Source organism: Haemorhous mexicanus, chromosome 4, assembly GCF_027477595.1.
Source record: "Haemorhous mexicanus isolate bHaeMex1 chromosome 4, bHaeMex1.pri, whole genome shotgun sequence".
Taxonomy (NCBI): Eukaryota; Metazoa; Chordata; class Aves; order Passeriformes; family Fringillidae; genus Haemorhous; species Haemorhous mexicanus.
In genome coordinates, this window is record NC_082344.1 from 18,335,562 (window position 1) to 18,362,751 (window position 27,190).

General features: G+C 44.7%; 2 protein-coding genes across 3 annotated transcripts in view; one reads left to right on the top strand and one right to left on the bottom strand.

The window, feature by feature from the left end:
- Window positions 1–7,281: 7,281 nt before the first annotated feature.
- LOC132326883 (uncharacterized) lies at window positions 7,282–9,263 on the bottom strand. The gene is made up of 3 exons (XM_059845610.1): window positions 9,081–9,263; window positions 7,600–8,318; window positions 7,282–7,388 (listed from the first exon to the last, which is right to left on the bottom strand). The coding sequence occupies exons 1-3, from the start codon at window positions 9,261–9,263 to the stop codon at window positions 7,385–7,387; spliced, it is 906 nt and encodes a 301-aa protein (XP_059701593.1). The 3' UTR covers window positions 7,282–7,384.
- NR3C2 (nuclear receptor subfamily 3 group C member 2) overlaps window positions 7,716–27,190 on the top strand; it is a 191,661-nt gene continuing 172,186 nt past the window's right edge. The window contains exons 1-2 of one of the 2 annotated variants that reach the window (XM_059843965.1): window positions 7,716–7,854; window positions 12,612–14,376. In XM_059843965.1, the coding sequence (XP_059699948.1) occupies window positions 12,614–14,376 (1,763 nt within the window). In that variant the 5' untranslated portion in view covers window positions 7,716–7,854; window positions 12,612–12,613. Of the gene's footprint in view, window positions 7,855–12,598; window positions 14,377–27,190 lie in introns of those variants that run through there. The other variant, XM_059843964.1, reaches the window with a different exon arrangement.

Genomic DNA, 27,190 nt, shown 5'->3' on the forward strand with positions numbered 1-27,190 from the left:
TCTTTACCAAGACCACTGGGACATAGTGCTGGAGAGCCTCAAATCTAATGTTGGCTGGGAAGGAGCCTTATAAGAAACACCTTTCTCACTTCACATGAGCCATATAAAGTTACCTCCCACCTGAGAACTGATATGTCTTTGCCAATTCTGGGTCACCTTAATGGAAATAAACTTTTGGGATAAGAGTTGTGACTGTTTCCCCTCCGTTACAACCCCTAAGGTGATACTGAAAAACTGCTTTCAGTTTCTTCCTGCCAATCTGTACCCCTGAAGCTGCAGACTCAGACCAAGCTAGAAGGAAATTATCAAAGGGATGCTTCAAATCTTGGTACTTCCCCAAGTATTGCTACTCACCTTAGTATACACCACTACTAAAACCTCCACGCAGACACAGATGGAAAGAGAAAACGACAGGCTTTTGTTAATGTCCTTCAAATGTTTATTGCCTTCATTCTGCTTTTGCAGCTTAAATCGTAGTCAGCTTATAATGTCATTACTGGTATGAAAACCGTCCTGACAAGTGTTTCATGTACTCTATAAAGATGCCCATTAATTTACACCATATTTCCTTTTTGTTCTTAATTGCCCAAATACTTTCTGCATTTTATATACATGCTTTCTGGACTTTGTGACACCAAATCTTCACTGTCTGTCAAAAGGAAATGCATTCTTCACATCTCTGTAGATATTAGAATTTCTCATATCAGTCTGGATTACCTGCAACCCTTCCCTTTCACTCTTCAATTTATGGATCATCAGAGTAGATGGGTAATTTTTTAACTCGGTATCTATTTTCATGCACAAGGCAGGAGGTTGCATCATCTTTTTCATGAAGTATTCCAGTAATCTCTGGATTCATAAATTTCTTGCCCTTGTCAATTTGTCTCTTTGATTAGTCTTCTTTTTTATTGTAATCAGAACTGGCATGGGGAAGTACCTTAGGCTGTTTTGACCAATTATACCTTCAGTCCTTAAAACCATCTTTTTGGCATGTCTGATTAAAATGGATCAATTAAAAAGGACATTTTGCTATTCCTTGACATGAACTCCTCACTTTCAGTCTCATCTCATATTTTAGTTCCCAAGAGTTATGGCACCATTAGAAGATTTTTTTTCTGTAATCAAACTATGATAATTCTTTTTATAATGGTGCAATTATCTCCTCTCATCTGGGTTCACCTTAGCTAGCTCAGTGAGTCATAGACCTTTACATCTACTGCATCTACGCCCACTGATGATCAACAAGGAGCGACAGACCCTGGGATTCATTTGCTCTCCGCAATGGATTTACAAGGAAGCGCTTGCTTAGACACCCTTCAGTACAAGCTCTGAAATAAAAATGTGCAGGCAGAGTGTACTGCCTACCTTATGTATTCAATTTTTTAATGATTCCCACTAAAAGAAGGTCTAATTCTTTCTCTCCTGATAGTGTAAATCATGTTACAATCACTATTGTTGTGGTTATATAAAAGCAGTATAAATAATGCAAATACAGCCCAGCACCTCCAGTTGTCCTGTGTTTCCTTTCAGTTGTCCTTTTCATTCTTCTTACAGAAAAGAGTAATGGTTAGGACTTGAAAAGTCCTGCAGGACTAGCACCACAGCGACAGGTGTCTTCTGCCTAGGGCAGGACCAGCGCAACCAGATTAAAAGGATCAGTACCTGCTCTTACATTTAGAAGTACTCACATCTTCCATGCAGCTGTTGAACACAAAATATTTCTGATAGGCTCATGTTTTCAATTTTAAGTCATGCATAGAGGACATAAATGAACCATGCCAAGAGAAATTCTTGTTTGCTAAACCCTCTATAAGTCCTGCCCTGGAACAACTTTGACTCTTAATCAAGATTTCCTTTGAGTCCTGGCTGATATTCCTTTGAAAATCTTGAGAGGGTACATAATTTCTACTCCATGAGTGTCTAACCAGGGCTGAGAATAGAATACAAAATGAATAAATAACAAAAAAATTTATAAAATTGCTTTCATTTAGCCTCTTATGTGTTTACTTTACATATATATATACGAAGGAATGATTTTTTTTTTATCAGAATTACTCATGAGCAGCAGAGTTCAAAGTGGTGAGGGCACGAACAACATGCACAGAAGCCAAAATGAAAATATGCATGTACAAGAATTCATGCCAGAAATTCTTGCACATTCATGGAATGTGACTCTTCTGACCAGGTTCAAGCAGGCAGGGAAGGTAACATCAATCTTCAGTGGCTGCTGCTAATCCCCAACAATATGGGGTTTCTAAAATTCATTCCAATAATGAATCCTTTCAAACAGAGCATGGAGCATTTTCCTTCCCAGACAACAACTAAAAGTGTTTTACCTCTACGTCACTCATGCTCAGGCAGCATTCCTGGGAAGGCCCTGGCTGAAAAGGAACCCTGGTCCTGCAATGGAAGGCGTTGATCTGTGATTTGGGAAGTAACAATCTTTGTACTTTGTAACCTTCTTAGTGGCCTGAGATAAACCCTGCAATCTCTTTGTTCCTCCACTCCCTGCCTATAAAATGCTGATAATGCTGCTCTTCTTTCTAGAACTCAGAAGAAATGGGTCTGTGTGGTACTTGGATGCTGCAGGTGCCAGGATTGCACAAGCACTGATAGAGAGAGCAGCCTTTGTGGAAACCAAGCTGGGTTGGTTTAAACCAGAAGAAAATGGACCACAGCCAGGCAAAAGGGTTGATGAAAATACTACTCTCACCTGTGAGTTACTAGGGACAAACCAATCCAATGTGTCAAAATTTCTGTCTCTCCTGGCTTGTGAGCCAAGTGCTGATGAGTTCAGTGGGAAAATGCTGGAATGCATGACTTTTTATTACCAGATATTTAGTCTAGGGCAGACAAATTCTGGTGTGACCTCGATCTCCAAAGCCAGGACATGTTCTCAGAACACTGACCTATGGTTCCTTTTTTAACCAAACCTGTGTAAATCAACGTGCATCTGGCAAGGACCAACTCTCCGTGTTGTGCAAGATCAACTGCCCAGGTGGGCCCAAGGGACACAATGAATGAGCTCCTGGAGCTGGATCATAGCCTACAAAGGAAGCAAGAGTTCACCATATGAACAAAGTCAACAAAATACATCCATTTAGGAAAGCTCTGCATCTTCCACCAAAATCAATAGATTTTTTTTCCTTTTCTGTCTTGCACATGTTTCTTCCTCATTCTCTTAGCTTCACAGCAGTGCTCTTCTCAGTCTCTTCTTCGCTGTATGCTTTGGGGAGAGTCCAGCCAAAATCTCTCTTCTCCAGGAAATACAGATTTTTAAAAAATTTAGAAAACAAAGGTTTTTCAAGTCTCAATATGATTTTGATCATGCAGGTTAATATCAAACAATCTAACATTGCATAATATCTGAGAGCAGGCAATTTCAGGATTATAGAAGAATCTGGAAAATTACATAAGAATTCTCCTTTTGCTGTAGGAGCTTTAAAGCTGCACCTTCATTCAATCAGGAAGATCATTTCCTCTATGCAGCAAGTTTCAAAATCTGCTTCTGACCTTGGTGTCATGACAATTTTGCTACTAACTTATCCCACACTTTAAGTATTGCCACTAGAACTGTAAATAATCATCAAAATTAACTAGCCTATAGACTGATTAAATAATTTCCTCCAATTTGCATTTGATATGTTTATTAAGTGCTGGAGGGTGCTATTTGCTCTTTTTACTGCTGTTAAACACTGTGTCTGGGTTTTTGACACAGGTGCAGTACTGTTATGGTTACTAGAAAATTTTTATCAGATTACAGCGTGAGTTACCATTTGATACTGTAGAAATGCCAGTAGGTAGTAGATAAATATTAAGATACAATTAGCTGCCACTACCTTTTATTGCTTGGGAATTCATTAATATCGAGATAAGGCTGCTCTCTGTGGCAGTGACAATTTTTTAAAAAATTACATGCTCTTACAAGAAATAGTGCAAAGAGAAGCTGACTATAAACAATGTAAACATATGTGGCAATATTAAAGGTCCAGAAAATACAAAGTACCGCCCATGTGTTATTCTTTATGCTTTGTTCATCCTGCCATTCTCTACAAGATCTATTATCCCCAGCAAGCAACTCTCTGTGGGATGTTTTCATTTTGAAGCAGATAAAACTATTGGTGCTAATAGTCAATAAAAACTGTGATTTGAAATGTATTGGAAATAGATGTTTTTAAATGCACGTCTTGGCTCTTTGCACAAGCAAGTGGTTGCTAATGCCAATGTGCATTAGAAATGCACTTGTGCTATACTTAGATGTGGTTCAACCACAGTTACAACAGGGCCATTAAAGAGCATTAAAAAAAAAAAAGAAAAAAAAAGGTAGAAAAGAAAGTATACAGGTTAAAAGGGAACATGTTCTGTTTCTCAACTAAAGGATTTCTCTATAATTAGAAAACAAAATTGTTCAAAATTGGACTAAATAGATAAAATATTGATATCTTGGAGAACATAAACATACCATACAGAAAACATGCTTACTTACAGTCTTGTAAAAAATTCTAAAGATTTTCAGCATGGCTTGGGAAACTAGCTTTAACACAATTAACTGGCAAGTCAGAGAAGACTGTGGACTCCTCTCTTGGAAGACTCATGTCTGTTGCTCAGGGAAAGTAAACTCCACCTGTCATCCCTAATGTTTTTCTAGTGTCTTCTCAAAATACAACTACTTCTGACCAGCTGCAAATCTCAAGTAATCAAACCCACATGAGCCAAATGGCACAAAAATTAAATCTACGGTGAGTAATGTCGGGTAAAGGAATAATATGTGTGACCATGTGATTGCCTGCATTCCTGGGCTGGAGCTGGAGAGAAGTGGGAAATGCCCAGCTGCCTTAGTTGGAACTGACTCAAAACTTCATCCGCTTTGGTTCAGTTCTCAAAATAGGGCACATGACCTCTAAGTAAGACAGTACAGTAGGCTGCTTTTACACTACACCGCTGCTCCTGCAGCCCCTAATACCAATTCACTCACTTTTCCAAACACTGGAGGAGGTACAATTTAACACTTGCCGAGTTCCAGCGTTATCTTGTTTTGTAATGCATTATCCATAGCAAATTTGCCCTTATCTTTAGGAACAGAGATGACATCTGCTGCAAGAGTGCTCTAACACTTGTCTGTCTGCTGCTTTCAGTGTCATGTGTGTGACATGAGTTAACCTCATAGAAAATCTAATATGAGGGAAGGGAATCACTCATTGGAGGTGTCCGTGCTGCTCCTCTTGACCTACTTGGAAAACTATGACTCGACTCTTTGCGGCTTCCCCCATCGCAACACAGCTGTAGAAGGCAGCAAAACAGGACCACTTTTAACCAAATCTGAAATGTGCTATATATACATTTGTATGCCTTTGAATAACATTACTTCCAAACCTTGCAACGCCCTGTTACTTTATCAAGCCCACTACACATCCCCCTTTTCTTTCCCCCATAGAATTGGCATAATGAGAAAATATAGCCTTTTCTCTTTGCAGATAAAGATCCAAATTACATTTTATAATCTGACAACCATGTAGTCTGATTTTTTAAAATAAAACAGATAAACTCCCTTTCTTGTTCAAGATGGGATCGTATTTGTTAGTGACAGCTGTTAAAATGCTGCTAAAAATAGATATAGTGTCAACCACTAAAAAGCTAAGTGCTCCTGTGAACCACAAACAGAAAACAAATTAGGTTTCTACTGAATTTGTGGAAAAACTGAGCATCTTGCACATACCATGAAAGATGCTTTATTCTTCCAGCAGCCATCTCTGTCAGTATAACAGGGGGAAGGGAGGGGATCAAATATTTGGTACTAAGGCAGTACATTGGTCTATTCCCTCAATTTTATTTTCTATCTCCATTTTGCTCTTAAAAATACAATAAAAAAGATGATGCAACACAAAGACTGAGGCTACGTCCAAGCATTTCAAATGCCTTTTTTGTTTATACCTTTGCCCCCCCCAAAAAAAAATATCAAGAAAAGTAAAACAAGAAAAAGTGCAACGAAAGAGCCAAACACACTGTAATTCTAAATTAATAAAAAATAGTTGTTCTGGCTATGCCAGTTATTGGGAGAGCAGACAGTGGGCTTGGATGCTTTTTGCATGGCTGTGACTTGCCGGGTTCCTTGCAGAGTTGCATGGAACTTTCCTCTGCCTTGGAGTTGCAGCCTCCAGCTGGCCCATCCACAGTAGTTCTGTTCAATTAATAAATGAGCTGCACTCCAAACCAGATGTATGACACGGAATGAGTAAAAAGAGAGAGAACAGAATTGTTCACATTTGATGTTATAACACATCTCAGTAGGTTCCTCCTTTTTAGCTAGATTATGGCTAAAAATAGAGCACTAGTGTAGGCACAGTGAAATATGATTTGCTTCCAATAATACAGTAAACTAATTGTGAAATTAAGCTATTGAATGTGCTGTTATCTCTGAGTCTGGCCTCACCAGCACTTTCTGCTTCCCTGTTTAACATTTATCAAGTTACCCACAAACAACAGCTGATAAAATATTGCCTTTTCCAAGGCCCCGATCCTACAGACTCCAGCACAGGTAAAATTCCCGGCGAGCAGCCCTTTTCCACGTTTAAAGACTTGCATCAAGGCTATTAAAATAGGGCCAAGACTTTGCTCCCTCCAATGCCTAATTTTTTCTTAAGATGTTCAAATGAAGAGACATTTAACGCCCTGAACTCAAACATAATCTGTTCTAAAAGGTCTTAGCCACAAGTGAAATATTATTTTAAAATAATCGCTCTTAGCACCGATTTGTCTGTTAATGTGTGAAATCGGGGCGGGTTTGCCCCACCGCAGCCCCGCGAGTGCGGCGTGGATACTCCCGCTCCTTGCCCGTATCCCGGGACACAAGGGCACGCTGGGGGGCAGCGGGGACCGGCTCCCCCCGCCTGGCAGCGGCGGGGACAAGGGGATGGAAGGCGCAGGCCCGGCGGGAGGCGGTGGGGGGGGGGGGTCGCAGCCTCCTCCCGCAATCCCGTCCATGGGCGCTCCGCACCCCGCAGCCCGCCCGGGGGCCGAGCGGGGCGGTCGGAGAGGGGAGGGGTGTTCCGCCGCCGCCGCCGCCAGGGCCGGGAGAGACGCTCCGCCTGGGGAAGGGCACGGGGAGACACTCCTCCTCCCCCGCCGCCCGCCCTCCTTCCCTTCCTCCGGCGGCTCCGCGAACCAGGAACCGCGGCGGCGGCGGGCTCCGTGCGTGAGAAACCCCGCGGCGCCGGGAGCCGCCGGGAGCCGCCGGGGCGGGCGGCACGGGAGGGGGCGGCGGGGGCGCCGCGGCCGCCGGGCGCTGCGAGGGGCCGGGCGGCACCGGAGGGGGCGGGGGGGAGGAAAAAGTTTACACCCTCGCCACTCTCCTCCCTCCTCTTCCTTGGTGGCGCAGATGGGAGTTTTACCTGGAATGACATAAGTTTGATTTCTTTTTTTTCGGGTTTGTTTTTAGCTTTTTTTTTTTTTTTTGAGGGGGTCTCTCTCCCTCCCTCTCCGCCCCCTCTTCTTTTCCCCCCCACCCCCAAAAACCCCCTTCCTCCCCCACCGGTGCTGGATCCACCCCCCGTTCCCCTCCGCCGGCGGGCGAGGGTGTGACCCGCGGGAACACCCACCCACCTAGGCGTCCATGGTGGGAGCTGTCCGCCGAGCCGAGCCGAGCCGAGCCGAGCCGCGGGCGCCCCACCGCCTGCCGCCGCAGCTCCCTCCTGCCGCCCGGCCGCGCTCCCGGTGCTTCCTCCGCGTACTTTTTTTTTTTTTTTTTTTTTTTTTTCTCTTCTACCCTGGGTGGCGGTGCGGGCTCCCGGATGGTTCGCTGCCACTAGCCGGGGGCCGCGTCTCCTCCCCTCGCCGCGCCACCATGTCCTAGGGGAGGTGAGTGAGTGCAGCGCGGAACCTTGCGCGGGGCGAGCAGCGGCGCGGGGGGCAGTGGGGCGGGTGTCCGACAGACCGGCCGGCGTATCCAGGTCACGGCTAGTCCCGTCCCCATCCGTGAAAACTTCGCGGGAAGGACACGTCCATTGCTCGCCAGCGCCCGCGGGGAAGCGCGGCGGTGTGGCGGCTGCTCCTCCGCGGGTCGCGCCGCGGGCGCTGGGAGCCGCCGCCTCGGCCCGTGAGTGTGGGTCGATATTCGGCAGAATAGGAAAGCGAGAGGGGCACGTGACACCCCAAATCCTAGGGATGTTGGTGCTTTCGCCGTGACTCTGGAATACAAACCCGCAGCAGCACACGCGGGGTCCCTGCGGGCGCGCACGGGCGATTGCGGGAGAAGGTGCGCGGTGCCCGGCGCTGCCGCTGCCCGGCGGGCTCAGCCCCCCGGCCCGCTCCCGGGGGTACCGCTGTCACCCTGCGGTGCCGCGGAGCTGTCCCTGCCGGGCCGTGGGGCGCACCTGGGGACTGGGGGCGGTATTTAGCGAGCGAGTTGGGAGCGCATCGCCTGAAAGTTTGCTCGGCGGCTTTTTCCCCTTTCTTTCTTTTTTTTTTTTTTTTTTTTTTTTTTTAAGGCTTGTCTGGGAAAAGGGTATTCCTGCAGCCGGGACGCAGGCACCCAGGGGGACACTGGGGAATAGGAGGTGGCAGCAACCGCGGGGCCAGGGGTCGTTCCGGCAGCTCTTCTGGCTGGCGGGAGGCAGCGGGCGGGGCGCCCGGTGGGATGCGCGGCTGCCGCGGAGCGGAGCCAGCCCGGCGGGGAGCGGAGGACGAGTCCTTGAACCCTCCTGCGCTCCGCCGCCGTCGCTCCTCCGCTCCTTATTTTTTAACCCCCGTACATTTTCCTTGTTTCTTTTTTCCCTCCACCTAATGATATTAATTTTTAAAAATTTCCCTGGTTAAATCGCCGCTGCATCGGCACGGTGCGCATTCATGCGCCGCTGACAGGCGGAAACCCCGGGCCGGCGGAGAGGCGATGCCCGGCCCTGCCGCCGGCGCGGCGCGGGCACCGGGCGGGGGCGGCCGCGCCCCGCGCACCTCACCTGTGCGCGGGGTCCCGGGGCCGCCGCGCCGCCGCCGCGCCGGAGGGGCCCGGGGCGGTGCGCGGGGACCCCGCGGGCGGGCGGGCGGAGCGCGGGGGCCGTGCGGTCCCTGCGGCTTTAAGGAGATGCGTTTCCCAGGCTGTGTCGCAGCAACTTTGTATCAGTCATGTCGCCCGGCGGGTGAGTGACGGCGCGGCGCAGCCAATGGCGCGCCCGCCTGGCCCCGGCCGCGCCGCGCTCCGAGGCGCACCCGCCAATCGCGGCGGGCGGCGGGCGGGACGTAAACTTGAACTTTATGTGGGCATGTGACATGTTTTTAAAGGACTTGGCACCTTTTCCCGTCCCCTCCCGGGTGCCGCTCCGTGTCACCGGGCGGCGCGGCGCGCCTCGGGCGGGCGGGCAGGCGGGGGAGGGGCAGGGGAGCCGCGCCGCCCGCCCTGCCGCTCCGCGCCGCCCTGCGCTCCGCTCCGCGCCGCGGGGCTCGGGCTCGCCCCGCCGCAACAGGTACCGGGGCCGAGCCGGGGGGCACCGCTCCGCAGCCTGGTCCGCGGCGGGAGGTGCTGCTGGCGGGGTGTGGCGGGAGCCGGCGGGTTCGGCAGCGGGGCCCGGACCCTGCCCGCCGCGAACGGCGGGGAGCGGCGTTTGCACGGGAAGAAGCGCTTTTCTGCATCGCTCGGGGGGCGGGCGGCAGGAGGGGGGCGGCGGGGAGGGCTCGGCCGAAAGCGCGTTTGGGCTGTGGATACCCCTCCCACGCGGACTCCTGGGAGGGAGGGAAGGGAGGGAGCGAGCTTCCGGCCAGTGCTGGGCTCCCCCACGCGTGACAACCCGGACTGCACCTGCGGGAAAACAGGCTGGCGCGGGGGGCGTGGGTTACAGGGGTGCAAAGCGGTGGCTGCTCCCTGGGAGCTGCGGTGATGCTCCTCGCAGCGTAGGGTAAATAGGGAAATCAGCGTGCGCGCCGCCTGCGTGGATGTTAACGCGCGGCGACGGGGGGGGATCCGCGCCCGGATCCGCTCGGTCCGTGGGCGGCCGTGCCGGGGCAGCGCCGGTGCCGGGGCTGCCCGCGCCGCTCCAGTACCCTGGAGAAAGGGGGGGGAAACCCCACCCCAGCCATGAAACTCAGGTCCCCTGGGCAATCTTGTGTCAGCGGGGTGGCTGGCAGACAGTGAAACTTCAAGGAAATTTGGTTTACAAACACCGAGAATTAAGAAGTGGGTGGCCGCTTGAGCCTCCAGTTTATTTTTTTTTGTGAAACTGGGCTTACTTCAGATTTCCCCGTATCTAGGTGACCTTTTGGTTGCAGGGATACCAGGTACCATTTGATTTTTTATTTGGCTGTTGCTGCGAGACTAGTTTCATGCCTAATTGATCGGAGATTTGTGCTGCGGAGGGCTGTTTGTTGATGTGTTTGGGGTCAAATACACAGCTAGCAATGTATTGGTAGTTCTTCGGAGAGGGCGTCTGGATAAGCTGCTGTTCACACAATGTCTCTTGCTTTTGTAAAGTGTCAGATAGAGATGATCTTAGTTCCAGTGCGTAACACTGCTGAGCTTTAGTTGTGGGTGTCCGTGGATGTTGTAGCCCCCAGTCAGATTTGTTTAGTGAAAGTCAGTAAAAAAGCATGTGTGTGCAGTAGGTGAAGTGTGGATTCTGTGGATAGATGTGCTAGTCAAGTTGTAATAAGTTCTGCCTAAAAGAACAAAACCAAACCCTAATGCTACCAGTAACCCCTGAGATTATTAATTTGGTTCTGGTATTCACCGAGGCACTTGGAGGTGACAGAAACCATCACTCCCAAAAAATCTGTTTGCTGCTGCATTCTCCCTAATTTATAGCTCTCATTTTAAACTGGACTTGCATTAGGCCACAAATAATCTCTGCTTCTTTTTGATCCTCTCAGATATATTTACCAGTCTTTGCAAGTGCAGGATCACTGCATTTTGTACTTTCTTTTCCTTTGTGTGACTCAGATTTTTATTCGCTGAAGTTTCAGAGTATGCTTGGCTATTGATTATATATGAAGTTTGAATTTTACTGCCGTGAGGGAAGTCGCTACGAAGCTCAAACACTGGTGCAATGTTAGGCCTGTAACAGAGATTTCCTGGCATGCAGTGGTTCTGCTGGTGTTTCTGAGAGTTAAAATTAACTTGCATCCTAATTTTAAGCCTTAACTAAGTTTCCTGGGTTTCAGAAATGCGGGTCACTCACAGCTGCAATTGATTTCTCTAGGATTTAGGCTTGCTCAGCACTTAAATCAGGGGTAGGTGATTATCTGGGAGTGACTTTATGTGGAGTTAGGCACTTCTGTCTGAAAATTTTATACTATAGGAATGTGATTTAGTATACATGATGATGTGAGACACAGAATTCTAGGTTCTAATAAAATTTATGCTTGAGGGAAATGTAAGCATTGGGCTATAGTTCCAATTAAGTAAGGGCAAAGAAGTATTCAAGTAATTCAGTTAATGTTTTTTTGTTTTGTTTTTATTATTTTGCATAAAATAGCTTAGTTAAGTAGTGTTAAGTAAAGGGGTTGAACACTAAATTAAATATTGGAAAATGAATACATTCTGAAAGGAAAAAATATTTGCATAATATTGATATTGTAATTGTTGGTACTTGAGTTTTTGCAGTTCTAATGATACTATGAGCCAAATCCTTTAAAAATAAGAAATTGTTGTTACTTATATGTGGTTTTCATATTGTTAGAGACTGGATCATGCATTTTGTTCCTTACCTAGAGAAAGTGGCGTGTGGGATGGGAGGGGTTTTTTTAGGGTCCATTTTAAAACAAGGTTTGCTTTTCTTTATACATTCCTCTTGCTGGCTACCATGGAAGTTTGCAGAATTGGCAGAGTTATGGATCCATTTAATAGCCGTGCATTCCCACCTAGTCTGATCCCCTTCCTCTGTGGCAGAAGTGTTTCCTGCTGATCTGCTGTCCTACTTGTCTCCCCACACCTTCATGTCTCCTTGGGAGGTTGTATGAGAAGTTTGTGTAGTTGGGAAGCGATGAGTCAGCTCCCAGCCCTTCAGAACCACTGGTTCCTTCTAAAGCATCCTGTGTTACATTGAATGGTGAGGGTGAAGAGAAATCCCCCTAAAACAGCAGTCTCCCTTGCTTTGTTGTCCCTGTAACATGGCAGTGGAAGGTCCTTGGAGGAGCAGAGCTGTAATGAGCAGTTTCCACAGGGTTTTCATCCTTCCTGCCACCAGCATGTCCTTTCAGGACCTCTCTGGATCCCCTCCTTCCTTACTCCCCTTTCCCTTTTTTAGGTGAGGGACAGCCCCTGGTACAGCTGGCACTGACCATGGGGCTATGGCCAATGAGGGTGGGCGGTTTGCTGACATTGCCAAGCCATTCCTTTTGGGGCAGGGCTGGGAGCAATAATTTGGGTGTTTCCTAACTGCTGAGCTGTTTTCTCCCTCAGCCCATAGGGCTGTCATATCCATGAGACCTTTCCCTCGGTTTGATTGAAATTGGACAAATGGTTGAGAGATGATGGATGGAGCAGGGAAATGGGACTGGCAGGCAGAGAGAGAGAGGAGGATAGACAGAGAAAGCGGATATGCCTTGTTTCCTTAGGAAATTAGGAAATTTCCTTAGGAAGTCACACTGTCCTGTCATTAATTTTACTTTTTTATATATGTCTTTGCTAGTTATGGAGACAAAAGGATACCACAGCTACCCAGAAGGCTTAGATATGGAGAGACGGTGGGGTCAAGTTTCTCAGTCTGTGGAGTATTCTTCCACAGGTGCTGGAGAGCAGACTGATGACAGTAACTACATGGAGATTGTAAACGTCAGCTGCACCGCCGGCACTTTCGCAAACAGCAGCACTCAAGGAAACGGCAAAGAAAAACCTGAGCTACTCTCCTGCCTGCAGCAAGACAACAGCCAGCCTGGTCTCCTGCGCTCTGACATCAAAACCGAAACAGAGTCCAAGGAGCTGTCGGCAACGGTGGCCGAATCCATGGGTTTGTATATGGATTCGATACGAGACGCCGATTACCACTACGATCAGCAAAACCAGGGGAGCCCAGGAAAGATCTACCAGAATGTGGAGCAGCTGGTGAAGCTCTACAAGGAGAACGGCCATTGCTCCTCTCCCCTCCACAGCGCCAGTAGGCCCTTGAGGTCTTTGATGTCAGACTCTGGGAGCGCTGTGAACGGCGGTGCCATGAACACGATTGTCAAAAGCCCTATCATGTGTCAAGAGAAAAGCCCCTCAGGCTGCAGCCCTCAGAACATGGCCTCTTCAGTATGTAGTCCTGCGGGAGTTAACTCCATGTCCTCAACTACCGCTAGCTTTGGGAACTTTGCCATGCACAGCCCCATGGGGCAGGGCACCCCTCTGTCACACTCGCCCAACGTTGAGAGCCGGGGCTCCATGTTGCACAGCCCCGCGCATGTCAGCAACGTCGGCTCTCCGCTTTCCAGCCCTATTAGTAGCATGAAGTCGCCGATCTCCAGTCCTCCCAGCCACTGCAGCGTGAAATCTCCCGTCTCCAGTCCCAACAATATCACTATGCGATCTTCTGTGTCCAGTCCTGCAAATCTGAACTCCAGGAGCTCCATTGCCAGCCCTTCCAATGCCAATAATAGGTCCACACGTTCTAGTCCAGCAGTTAGCACTGTGGGATCATCCATCTGTAGCCCCGTAAACAACTCCATAGGGTTCCCGCCTTCCGGCACGCCAGTGGGGCCTAGCAGAAGCCAAGATACCGTTCCTAGTCCAGAAACAAAAGATAAGGGTGCTCAAGAACTCACGTTTCCTAAGATGGAGGAAATGGAGAATGCCATCTCCAACAGCAGCCAGATGAACCTTGTTCAGTTCATAAAGCCCGAGCCAGACGGGTCCTTTGGCAGCGCCTGCATCGGCGACAGCAGCAGCAAAATAAACTCCAATTCCCCCTTTCCAGTACCAGTGAAGCAAGAGTCTGCCAAACATCCTTGTTCTGGTGCCTCCTTTAAAGGGAATCAAACAGTAAATCCTTTCCCATTTACAGATGGCTCGTATTTTTCTTTTATGGATGACAAAGACTATTACTCTCTTTCTGGGATTTTAGGACCACCTGTTTCTTCATTTGATGGAAATTGTGAAGGTAGCGGTTTTCCAAATCCAGGCCTACGTGTGGGGATTAAGCAGGAGCCTGATGATGGCAGCTATTACCAAGAGAACAATATACCCTCCTCTGCCATTGTGGGTGTAAATTCAGGTGGACAGTCATTTCACTACAGGATCGGCGCCCAGGGCACGATATCCTTGTCGCGGCCGGTTGCTCGAGAGCAGACATTTCAGCACTTGAGCTCCTTCCCTGCTGTCAGCACGCTCGTAGAGACCTGGAAGTCGCATTCGGAGTTGGCATCCAGAAGAAGTGATGGGTATCCAGTTCTAGAGTACATTCCAGAAAATGTGTCCAGGTGAGCTGGCAAATTGCCTTTTTTTTTTTTTAATCTCCTTATTTTTTTCTTTCTTCCCCTGCACTAAACAAACAAGGCGTGAAATAAAATGAGGACCATGGTGGTATTTCTCAGTCTGATGCATAGTTCTTTGTTTGAATTTCCATTAATTTTAGATTTGTGGCTATCTTGCTGTATTTTACTCTGCCTTTAATGAAAGCAAAGTGCTGGCTTTAATATTTAAGAAGAACATATTGTATTCTGTTGTTATTAGGTTTGAAGGTATGGCTTTAGTATGTTTATGAGCTCTTACTACTACAAATGTTGTTTTTCCTATAATGAGAGCTTAGTAAAATTGCTCTCTTGTGTCCTATAATGGTTATTTTTTTCTTAGCTAGTGCTTGAATGTGTGGTACCTCAGATGAAATGTTGAGATGAGGATAAGAAAATGGTAGTGTCAGGAATCTATTTTTGTGAAGAAGCATGGTTCTGTGTTTGCACTGGACTTTAATTGGTTAAGTTTAAAAAACGTTACAAGCTTGTGGCAACATATTATTTCTGAATTTTAACTGTAGGAACATTTGGTTTATATATATAGAAAAATGCCTCCAGAAGGAGGAGAACTGTTAAAACTTGATGCATTTGAAAGGGAGAAATGGATAAACTGATCCCCTCACTTTTGGTGGAAGAGAAATGAGCAAGTGCCATCTGAATTTGGCTTTCTTGGCTGATCTTTGGCTGACGTGTGGCAGCACGTCCTTCCTCAAGCAGGTGTCCTTGTATCACATGAGGGATGCCTACTTTCCTAAACCATCTAGTTGCAGAGTCAATAGTACATGTTCTGAAGCACCTCTGACAGCATGACTGAGTTCAAATGGTTGCACAGCATACCCATGTACCCAGCAGGCTTAACCAAGGCTTGTGCCAAAGCTGAAATAGCCAGTGACAGATTGGCATTTACCTTTCTCAAGTGGTTTTTCTTGCTCATCACGAGCTATGCAGCTGCCCTCAGTGAATGAAGCATCTGCCTTATTCTTGGCGTGGGGTTAGAAGGATGCGTGGTGTTTTCCATATTTGTGTGATACTACAGATTTCTGAAAATAGTGTTGCAGTGAAAAACATAATATCTAAAACACTGGTACTTTTCAGGAGGGAAATCAGCCTATCTACCTATAAGGAGAAAAAAAACCAAAATCTGTTTTCATTTTACTGTCAGTTCTGTCCAGCGCTGCTACAATCTCTCCATCATTTTGTCGTCCATTCTTCACTTTTTCTTTGGCTATTTCTGATACGGTCTTGGAAAAGAATGCACTTTTTAATATACTCAACTTAAAAGGGCTGTATCCTATCATCATGTTGAACTTTGCATGTAACTGGATATTTGTTACCATCCAGTCTTGGCTTAAATGTACTTTCTTGGATTAAGGAAGATGCAGTCTCTGTTTCTTAGTTATTTTACCTGATGAAATGTTCATAAATTGTATTATTTATATAGTGAGAAAAGTTCACCAGAAGACTGATGGGATTCCTGAAAACAAAGACCCACTATTTTACTGCCTTTGTGGTTGAGCACTGTTGCTTGGACAGGTAGCTCCTGCCGGCTGTGAGAACTCTTGTGTGACTGAATGCTTGCACTGAGTCAAGGCTGTCATCCATTGCAGGACAATAAACAAGGAAATAATGCAGGAAGGAGCAAGGTTGTCATCAATAGTTATGTTTGGAGTGACAGTTTCTTATAAGGCTTTCAAAGGAGTCTCCTGATCTGACATCAGTCCAGTATAGCTCTAGATCAGTAAATGCAATCAGATTCGATGATGACACAGGCTGGGTGCACTCCCCAAGTCTTTGTTCTCCAAGCTGGTATCTCTGTAGAATTTGCAGGTGAGTGTAGTTGCCACTCTGCAGGATTGGAATTCTGAAATGTTTAGTGCTCAGAGCTGTTATGTGTGAAATTCTGTTCAGGTGATGGAGATCTGCTGCGGGGTTGCGACACTCCAGGCAGCCTGATCTGTACTCCAGATTAGGACATGTGTCATCATTTGAAATCTCAGAACTCAACCCCATTATTTAACTCAATGTTAAATGGCTGGTGATGGCTATATGCCAACAGTGCAGCCAGGGACCTGTGCAAAGCCCTTAAAATTTTCAAGGTAAATTCATGTAGAGATCTTTTTGGCAGTGCAGATTTGAGTGCAGAGGTGCCTGCTGAGATATTTGTCTGCTGGTGAGACAAGTCATAAAGACTCCACATAAGATGTCACACATGTAGAATCTCATAAGATGTCACACTTGTAAAAGCTCAGCCTCTCTATTGAACCTCAGGCTGATCTTTATTTTTCTCTTTGTTTCTGTGCTGTCTTGCAGCTAGAACAGAGGAAATCATGCTCAAATTAGCTGGTGCTCTGAGGTGTTGTAATAAAACACACATAGCTTAAAACCGTGCCAGACCCAACATCCCAAGCAAGGTTGGTTTCAGCTGTCCCATATCCATGTGGCATGGGGATTGCAAAATGCCTCTTTCTTTGTGTCATCAGAACAGCAGCATCACACCTCTGTCCTCTACAACTAAACCAGATTCTTGCTATTTCCAGTCAGGTTTTTTTTTTCTGATGTGTCAATCATATCAGGCATCACACATTTTGCAGACTTTTACAGCATGTGATTAACCCTTCAAAGTTTGCAATATTTTGAAGTTTCCAGTATTCTAAGTCTTGGTCTTTTTTTTTTTTGACTTCCAATATAAATGGCTGCAAGCAAAGAATAAGGTGAAGGGAAAAAATAGGCTACATGGCTCTCTAAAGCCAGTAGATGACCAGCATGGAATATGTCTTGTTTCAGCAGCATTATTTTCTGACCCTTGATGTCATACCCTTTCTGAACTGCCTCAGACTTGCAGCTTACATGGTGAAAAGGAGTGGATGGCCAAAAGAAGATGACTTTGACTTTTCATCTTTATAATGAATCTTAAGAATATTGCTCTTAAAAAAAAGTCATATTAGAATGTTCCCTTTCTTGAATCAGTAGTAATGTCTAATAGCCATAGTTGAGGCATTTAAAATGCCTTGCTGCCTTGTTGACTGTGCCAATCACCCACTGCCAACTAGAACATTTCTCTTTTTCTCCTTCAGTTACTTTTATTAGATGTACACAGTTATGGTTCTTTTTATGTTAGTTGATAGTAACTTTTTTATAACATTGCAGCTTGCGGTGTTTGGGGAATGATACCCTCTTAAGGAAAACCAAATTGCCTTATTCCCTTTTTAATATTTTTCTTCTGCTAATATGCATGCAGAACATGTCTTTGTTTTTGAAAGATTTTACATTTGTAATTTTTAATAAAGGGTGAATCATACTTGTCTGGCTGTGTGTATAGATTCCTCCTTCCACAAATGGCATTTCTAAGAAATACTGGTTTCTAAACTAAATAATAGCTAAGTGGGCTTGAAAAAGAAGGTATATGCAATTGTGTGATGTTATTGATGAATACCTACACAAAGAATCCACAGAAGATTTCACTATAAGGTGATCAGTGCTTGTCTGAATTGGGGTGCTAGCCTAAGCCCTATGATCATGCCAATTATGTGATTTTCAAAATGGCCTAAGAAAATGTCATGGTTGCTTAAAGCAACAGTAAAAATTGAGGAGGATGACCTTCTGCTGCATTAGCTCTTACCTAAAGCTTCTTGTGCAAATGTGCCTTTTCCCTCTAATTTCCATATTAACTCATGTATGTACACACGTGTACTCGCTTTTCTCAGTGCTTGTGGTGGAAACAGAGGGTTGATACTCCCTCCTACTGTCATTTCTTCCTGGCAATTCCACTGGCGTACTCCAGTGTGGGAGGAATTCACAGAGTTTGATGTGCTATTCAGAAGGTTTAGTGTTTTAATATTATTTGCATATGTTTATCTATAATAGTGTTTCAATAAATTTTTGATCAGACATTGATAGTATTTTAGGGATGACTTATCCCTGTCTGTTCCTGAGCCATTCACATGTGTCAGTATTTATTTCTTAGACCCTACTTGAAAAGCCGCCCAAAAAAGCCATCCCACCCAACCCAAAACCAGAAAGCAGCCCAGCAACACGATCTTGATTTACCTGTAGCCTTTACTGGCTTGAATTGATTCTGGTTAAAATCTGATTTCAGACTATTGCAAGTATTTTTGTAAATAAACTTTTATGTTAAATATTATCTAGAATAGTCACTTATCAGAATCATACCTGCCAGAAAGATAAAGGTCTGGTAAATATTATTTTTAGAATTTATGAATGGCCTTGACCTCTGTTTGCTGATGGACTTTATGAGAAAAGGACTGTGCTGTTAAAATATTCTCTATGCTTGGCAGGACTGTATTCCCTTTTATCTTCCCAAAAATTTACTGTGCCAGCCTTTTTCAAAAATGATTCTTTAATACAATGGACCATAGCCTCAAATCTGTATTTTTCCTTTATTTCAATTTGAGAAGGTATACTTGTTTTTGAAGGTTCTTGTATAATTTTGTGTCTTTTTTAATGCAGCTTTGGGTGTAGTCTTGACATAGCTGAGACTTCTGCTCAGCTATATTCTTTATTTCTCGATAAAGAAATTAGAAGTGTGTATTAATATGTCAGCCCAGGAGGCTGAAAGGTTCCCTTGGGCATACCAGCATGCATTGAACAGCTTTTTACTTTCTGCAGCTTTCTTTGTTGTTATTTTGGTGAGGGTGTTGGGTTTTTGTATTGCTCTTTATTGAGAAGTTCAAAGTCTGTATAAAGTATTTTCCCTTAAAATATGAATGCAAATAATGCCTTATTTTCCCTTTAAATTATACATATCCATTGCCTCCTGTGCTGTGGCACAGGGAAGTCCACATTAATGGAAAATTATGTTCCAGAGCTGGGTGGGTCTTCCCCATTTGGGGAAATAAGAGCTCTGTTGTCAAGCTGGGTACCAGGATCCAGGGCTTGGTTGTTTCTTTGTGCAGGGGTAAATAAAGTGTATTTCCAAAATGTTTCAATTGCTGGTTGATACCACTAAACTTTGCAGTACTTGGCTGTTGGAAATCAGTTTGCCATGTTTAATTCTGATAGTAGCTAATAGTTGCCTAGTTTTTGCCTAGTTTTTATCACTTCTGATGGTATGGAATCTCACTATGATAATCTTGTTTTGATGGTTTTCTGAAAAACAGGAAGGTGGGGTCACCTTCAATGCACAGATTTTATAACAAGCAGAAGAAATTTTGATTGCGCATTTTCCAACAGTATGGTTCAGTCCGTTTTCATGACTGGAAGACAGAAAAGTATGAACTGTATTAGAAATGTTCCCGTCCTGTTTTATGAGATGTGTGTTGCAGCAAGGCAGGCAAGCCCAGGGATTGCTGCAGCAGATTCAGTGCTCGTGCAGTACTCGTGTTGTCTGCAGAGGGAGTAAATTGTTAAGTTGTGGTTCAATAACCTGGCCCTACTCAACCAGCACTTAACATTAATGGAGCTACAACCTGCTGTGGAGTGCTCTGCCTGGCTGAATCAGATTGCCAGGTACTTATTGGTGCTTTGCTGATCCCAGGCTGGAGCAGTGGCTGCTGTTGGGTGTCACTTGTAGCTGAACAATATATTATTTACAGTGGTGAAAATACTTTGTTAGGCCATGCCTTGTCTACTCTGATTCTGGCTTTGCCCTCTGATTGGGCTTGTTGTATGTGAGAGCAAGATTGGGTTCCTGATCCAGTCCACTCTGAAGCTCTAAAGAACCAACAGGACAGTCAAACTTGGTGAGCAGTGTGATGTGATATGGACACGAGAACAGACTGAAGGGATGGAAAGGGAGTGGAGCCTGTGTAATATCCCAAGTGCACCTTTCTGCTAAAAGATAATGTATTGCAGAGCCATAATCTCAATGCTGGTATTCTCAGGATGTAGTTTTAAGGTGTTTTCTCTTTTTCAATTGGATGTATTGAGTCTTTGAACAGAGTTTTAGGAGATGGAGTTAATAATGGACTTGTTTTGACCAAAACTTCTTGGAACAATGAAGTGCTGTGATTTGAGATTTAAGATCTCAGAGGTCAGAAAATACCACAGTTAAGGATGAATATAGAACCATAACTTGTTCTCTGGCAAATGTGTCTTAAAATATGGCTGTCTAAGAGCGAGAAAAACAGTCCAATGAGGAAACTAAAAAGAGTGTGTGAAAAACAGGTATTAAATCCATCTAAGTTTAGTACTTTTATCAGTTTTCACATGCAGCTGATTGCTGCACAGTGCCTGGTGCTCAGCATATGAATTACTTTGGTTGCAGTCTCCTCTGAGTGAGACATCTGTGGAGAGGAAGAAAAAAGCAGCAGTATTTCCATTGGGTGCAGTGGACCAGGTTCTCGCAGTGTTATTGGGCACGTCTGAATGCACCCTAAATAGACCATGGCATGATGTGACTGCTCGCTGCCCGACTTGTGTCACCCGCAGCAGAAGGTCACCATCTGGTGGGCTCTCCAACTGGCCTCTCCTGCTGGAGCAACCTCGGGGTTCCTGCTGGAGGAGTCAGGCTGACCTTGGAGGAAGGCACACTTTTTTGGCTTAGGCTGCAGGGAAGTGGTCCCAGGTCAGGAAGTGCCTGTTTACCCATGGCAGCAGTTCCCAGTGTTGCCTGCTCCAGTACCACTGCTGGCAAGAGGAGCAGCAACGTCTCCCCTTCTCTGCAGGGCTTGTGTGGGAGGAGACGCTCCCCCCTCGGACTTGGACACAGGATTTCTGTGCATCCAGGTCTTCCCCTTCAGGGACCCCAGGATTTTACGAAAACCTTGAGGGCTGGTTTGCTTTCAGGACAAAATTTTCAAATAAATGGTCTCTTTAAATGGGAGACTTTGTGACCTTGTTTGGAATTGGGTTTTTTGTTTGTTTGTTTTTGTTTTGTTTTGCAGTGAGATTTATTAATGTGGTTTATCAGAGCTTAACGGTGTGTTTTATGAAGGGTTCTCTTTCTCTATTTTGCTGAAATCAGTGCTGAAAGATTCAAAACACATAAAACAACACCATCCCCCCACCATCCCACCCCAATCTCCTGAAACCTTCTCCCAAAACAACAGAAAAAGTGCAGAAAACCAAATCCATGCTGTTCATTCTGGATTCTTAAAAGTATAAGTAACACTGTTTATATCTATTCAGTATGTGAACAAGTATTTTTGCAAGATGCCATTTCTTTACTGAGTTATGTTATAGCAGAAGTTCTCACGCTGCTGGTAGATCATGAAATAACTTGAATTTTATTTTTTATCTTAAACAGTGAATTAAGCACCTGCAATTACATTAGAGTTTCTTGTTAGCTGGTTGCTAAATTAAATTTCTCCTGATCCGTGATCTCTAAGGTGCATATTGGCTTCATGAACAAGCTGATAGCTTAAATTTCATATTTGGAAGTAGGGTTAGTGGGAGTTAATATGTAATGCTATTTTTTGAAAAGGAGAAAAAAAAAGTAGACTTTAGTTAGAACCTCTGAGCAGAAACAGAATCTAGTATTTGTGGATAATACATAAAATGGCTTATAGGAATTTGTATGCTCCTTCTAAGATGCCTGGATATGCTGCTGATTGTTGTTAGTGATAATAGATCAAAGAGTTACAGCCCTAAGGTTAAAAAGCAAATTTCAGACTAATTGATGAATGTTTCTGACAATTTTTCTATCACTTTGCTCATTTCCATCCTCTCTCCTAAACAATACTTTCTACTTGCATCTGGAGGTGAAATAACTTTTTTGAATGAGCTTTCAGGCTAAAATTTTTGCTGAGTACATGAGTCTTTTCTATTGTGCTTTTCATTGCATATCTGCTTTTGAGAGGTGTTACTCCAAAAAGTGGCAGCTTTATAAACCAATTCCATAGTAATTAGGTCTTTGGAAAAAAAAAAAAAAAGAAATTAAAAACTTTAATATTGCTTTCTGAATCTTTTGGATTTGTGGGAATATCTTAATTCCTTATTTTTGTGTGTGTATGACCCTTTTGGGTGCATGTTCAGCTTAAAGTCTACAAAACAAAGCAGTATTTTAGAGGTTTATTTTGGGCAGTGTAATCTATCAGTGGTCTGAGAACTTTTAATCTGAGAGCAGAATGGGGAATTAAGTAGTTTGTCCTGACCAGGATTTTGCTTCTTCCAGCTGCTGAGAACTGTAGGGTCTAGCCAGCATTTTTGGCAATGCTTTTCTGAATCCTGTGTTGTACTAAGATCGTAGTGCAGTCCTTTGTACTGAATTTCTTTTGCTCACCAGCTCCTCTCTGTACCTGGCTCAGAGGGTCAGGACGGCTCACGGGAGCTGTCCCAGTCTTGGCTCGGGAGTGCCCCGTGGAGATGGCAGCAGTTACCGAGCAAGGCGGTGCTCTGCTTCATACCCTTTTACCTGGTGCTTTGCCTCTCTCTGGCAGCTCCAGGCCGCGCAGGGAAGGGGCAGGCGCCGAGCGTGGCTGGTGGGAGCAGGGCGCAGGGAGCCGGCGCTGCCCGCGCCCCGCATCCCGCGGCTTGCGCAAGGAGCCAGCCGAGTGCGTTTGCCTGGGAGGGCGTGACGGCACCTGCCCTGTCCTCAGCGAGACCTGCGCTCCCCGAGCCCTTTGGAAGTGTGGTTTCACAACCGGCGAGCCCCGGTTTACTCTGGCAGCGTCTCACCTTGAAAAATCAATTGTGTTTGTGTCTTTAGCTCTCCCTCAGTGCTGCTGCGGGAAAGAGTGTGGGGAAGGGACTCTCCTCACTCTTACAGAGTGGGTTGGGTTGGGAAGCAACAACAGAGATCGTCCAGTTCCAACCCGACCTTCAACTAGACAAGGCTGCCCATCCAGCCTGGCCTTAAGCACTTCCAGGGATGGGGCATCCGCAGCTGCTCTGGGCAACCTGTGCCAGTGCCTTGCCACCCTTCAAAGTAGAGAATTTTTTCCAAATACCTAATCTAAATTAGGTATTCCTAATATAACTCCTTCAGTTATGGCCATTACCCATTGTCCTATCGCCGTGTGCCCTTGTAAAAAGTCCCTCTCCAGCCTTTTACAGGTGATTCACCATTTTCCCCACTCAAACACTGCCTCTCGTCTGACAGGAGCAGTGCTGGAGGTGGGATGCAGTCTCATAGTCAAGTTTCATCAAAGTCACTGCCCTCAGACTAGGAGCAGGAAAGGGATTACTTCTGGAAGTGCCTTAAGGTTGAGACATCATGAGAGCAGCCTTTCTATTCCCTCAGGAGGCACGAGTTCAAATATGGGCTTCTCCAAAAGGTCGGAGATCTCACTTTTAGCATTGCTGAAGACTTGTCTCTAGAAACCTGTCATGCACTTCAGCGTTTTTGAAGACTGGAGTGCCAGGGACCTTGCAAATGAAGGTGGGTGGGAAATTTGCACAGTTTCCAGGCAGACTATCTGAGCTGTCAGCTTCATTATTTTGAACTAAATTAGATTTGTGCTAGAGAGTGCAGTATGCTAGAACGGTTAGAAAGCTCTTCCTCTAATGGTATCTTCAGAGCTACTTTGCTAGATATAGCTGTGTTAACTTCCAAACTCACTTGGATAAATTAAAACAACTAAAACCTTGCGCAGATGTGGATCCTGGGATGTGGGGAAACTCCCTGGAAAAACTCAGGAATTCCACTTGAAGACAATATAATTTGGTGTTTGGTGTTTCTAAGGATCAAGGTCTGTTATTTTTTATGGTTTGGTAGAAATTGAACATGTCATCATTTCTGGGCAGGGGATGCATGCTTCTGGACCACTGCGTTCCTGCAGCTCCCCAAGCACCCTGAGCTCAGCAGGCAGAGAATACTCAGGGATGCTGCAGTGGAGGTCATTTTCCCTCATTTCCTAAGGATTGCCCCCCAGCTTGTAGCCCACTTCCTTGGATTTAGTATGCACCATGTTTTGTTATTTCCATTTTAATTTTGTTCGGTTTTGAGCACTAAGACTTTCTAATGTTAATAATTAAGAACAAATATTGGCCAATAAATAGTCTTTAAGGATTAGAAAAAGTTAATAAACATGACTAGCTTGTCGAAATTCTGCATTGAACCTTTGTTGCAGGCTGCCCTGCTGGAAAATCCATCAAATAAACCCACATTGCTGCAGAATTAGCTCTGCAAACCCTACACAGCTTTACCATACTCTTCCTTCAGATACGCAGTGGTAAAAGAGAATGATTCCAGTTGATGCAATTAGGATTTTTAAATCCTTATTTTTAATCTGAATCCATGTAAAGTAGCTGGAAGATGAACAAAGTGTGGGGGGTTAGACATGTCAGCTTATGCTCAGTGTATGGAAGTAAATGTTGGAAGTGGTCCAGAGCTTTATGGCTGCTGCCAACTAATGACATAAGATAATGTTGCAGTGAAACAATGCATTTGATTTGCATTTGTTTCCCAACTAACCTTTCTGATTCTTGGGATTGCTTGGAATTTATGTTTCTGGAGATTTGACAGTAAAAAAAATGAGACTGGGCATTGAAAACTTTCAATGATTAAATATGCAGTAATGACAACTTCAAACTGCACATGTAGATAATGAGATAAAGAATGGTTACTCACTTCATATTAAACCCATTTGGTGGAAGAAGCAAAGAGGATGAGTGTCCTTTGTATGGACATGTTATTTTAAAAAGGGAGAAAATTCAGAGGAGCTAATATGTATAGAAATAGAAGTAAAAAACTGAGTTGCTGATTTACTTTTTATTTCTGGAATCAAAATGTATCTATTATGGGTCTGCAAATTGTCCTGCATTTCTTTTCTAACATAAACAGGAGTTAACTAGGTGCTGAATGCTAATAACAGAGTTTGTAAGTTTTGTTTACATTTTTATTTGGATCAGAAATGTTCTTTTGAAGTGAATCTTCCAGTTGCCACCATATTCTGTCCTGTGGTTTACATCACTGGGCAGCTGAGGGGAGAACAATCAGATATTTCTGAGCCAGAAGGGAATGAAAAAAAGCACTCCAGGAGGTTCCCAGGGCATTCCAGCCTCGACTTCTGTCCATGGGACCCCACTGGAGATGGCCTGAAGCACAACCCTTGTGACGCCTGTAACTGGATGGTGGGTCCTCAGACTGACCACTCCTCTCCATAGATCTCCTTTTAAGTGCTGCCGGTGCGTAATTGCATTTTCACCTGTGAGCTCAGGCATCTGTAATTGAGAAAAGATTCAGAGTTACAGGCAGAGGAAATTGTTGCACAGAAGAATCGGAGGCACTGTTTTCAGCAGATGTATTTGCTCATAAGTTGTGACCAGAATGAGAAAAGTACCTACTTACTCACCCTTCACTGCAATCTAGAAATACTAAAAAAAGCTGAATTAAATCCTGGAAATAGGAAATGAAACCGAAATGACAAATAGGCTGTATCTTTTTTTTTTTTTTTCATTAAGTGAATTTCACTTTTTTTCAGCTAAATAGGGATATTCTGATATTTATTATAATACTAATCTGTAAAGGCAAACAGAATTGTTTTGATTATATGCAGCTGCCTTAAGTATTTACAAGCAGCTGTAACTTAGACCAACTAATTTAAGGACTTAAAATTGTCATTTCAGGAGAAAAACCTTGTTTACTTTACAAGAATTTATTGATCCTCTGTAATCAATAAATTCTTGTAAAGTAAACCTATTGATTTGCAGCTAATTGGATATTGTGGATGTCTGATAAATTAATTTTAATATGAGGCTAACTGAGTTGACTAGGTGATGTATTAGTGGTTGTAAATGACTTCGAGTCATTAAGTCTATTTATAAGGTAGCTACGGGAAAAAAAGAGTTAGAAACCTATCTTAATTTCTAATGAATCAGCACTGTAATACCAGGTCCAGATGACTTCTGAGCTCACAAGAGGAGCTTCATGCTGTTCTTATCTTCATACCCTCCATACTGTGATAAACAAGATTCTCCATGTCCTCCACTAATTGTTCCATGTCCTTTCACCTGTATTAGCCCTTTCCATGATCTCAAGATGCTTCAGGTTCTGCTTGCCTCAGCACAAACACCTGATATTGTGCTTATTAAAAGAAAGTCCTACGAAGGTTGTAGCAAGGTCCATGTTGCTGCGCAGAAGCCTGGTCCTCCCTCTGCCAAGCTGCTTTTCCAAGCTGGAATGCTTCAAGGCACAAGGGGGTGGCAGCCCCAGCCATGGCTTTTGACAGCTGGAGGGGTGAGGGTCAGTAGGTGCTCATGGGGGCTTCTTTGCCCCAGTGCCAGCAGCATGGGCATTTACAGTTCTTTCCAAATTTTGCCTGAGGTATTTGAGACTTTGAGCTTGGGTTTGACTCCATAGGGAGGGTTGCTACTGGTTGGGATATAATTTGGCTTTTTTTCATCAAGTGGTATGCCCCATACTCAGAGGTGGTATTGATGTTGGTGTGACTAAAATCAGTAATTTAAGGGAATGGAATTTTCATGCTCAGTGAAAAAAAAAATAAAATTCAGGACCAAATAGGACTGAGCTTGGGATAAGGAATGCAAGGCAATAAGAAATATGATCTAGTGGGAAAGAGGAGGATGATAGGAGCAAGGGAAATAGCAGGTATTGGTGCGAGAGGATAGAAGCTCTGTATAGTGCCCCAGGTCCTAGGAAAGCTCATGCTTTTGTCTGACATGACTAAAAATTAAGAATATTCAGCATCTTATCACTTAGGGTTACAAGAAATAGCTTTGAGTGATTTTTATAGATATATTTCATGGAATCAGTTTGAAAGGCAGCAGTAAATACACAAACATTTCTCATGTGTTGGTTTTGATACAATCTAGGCTTTTTGTGATGTTTCATATGGGCAGATGAAGGTGCTATATATTTCTGTACTAGACATGAGAGCTGATGGTGAAAATTGTTAAATTATCCACTGTTCACAAAAATGTA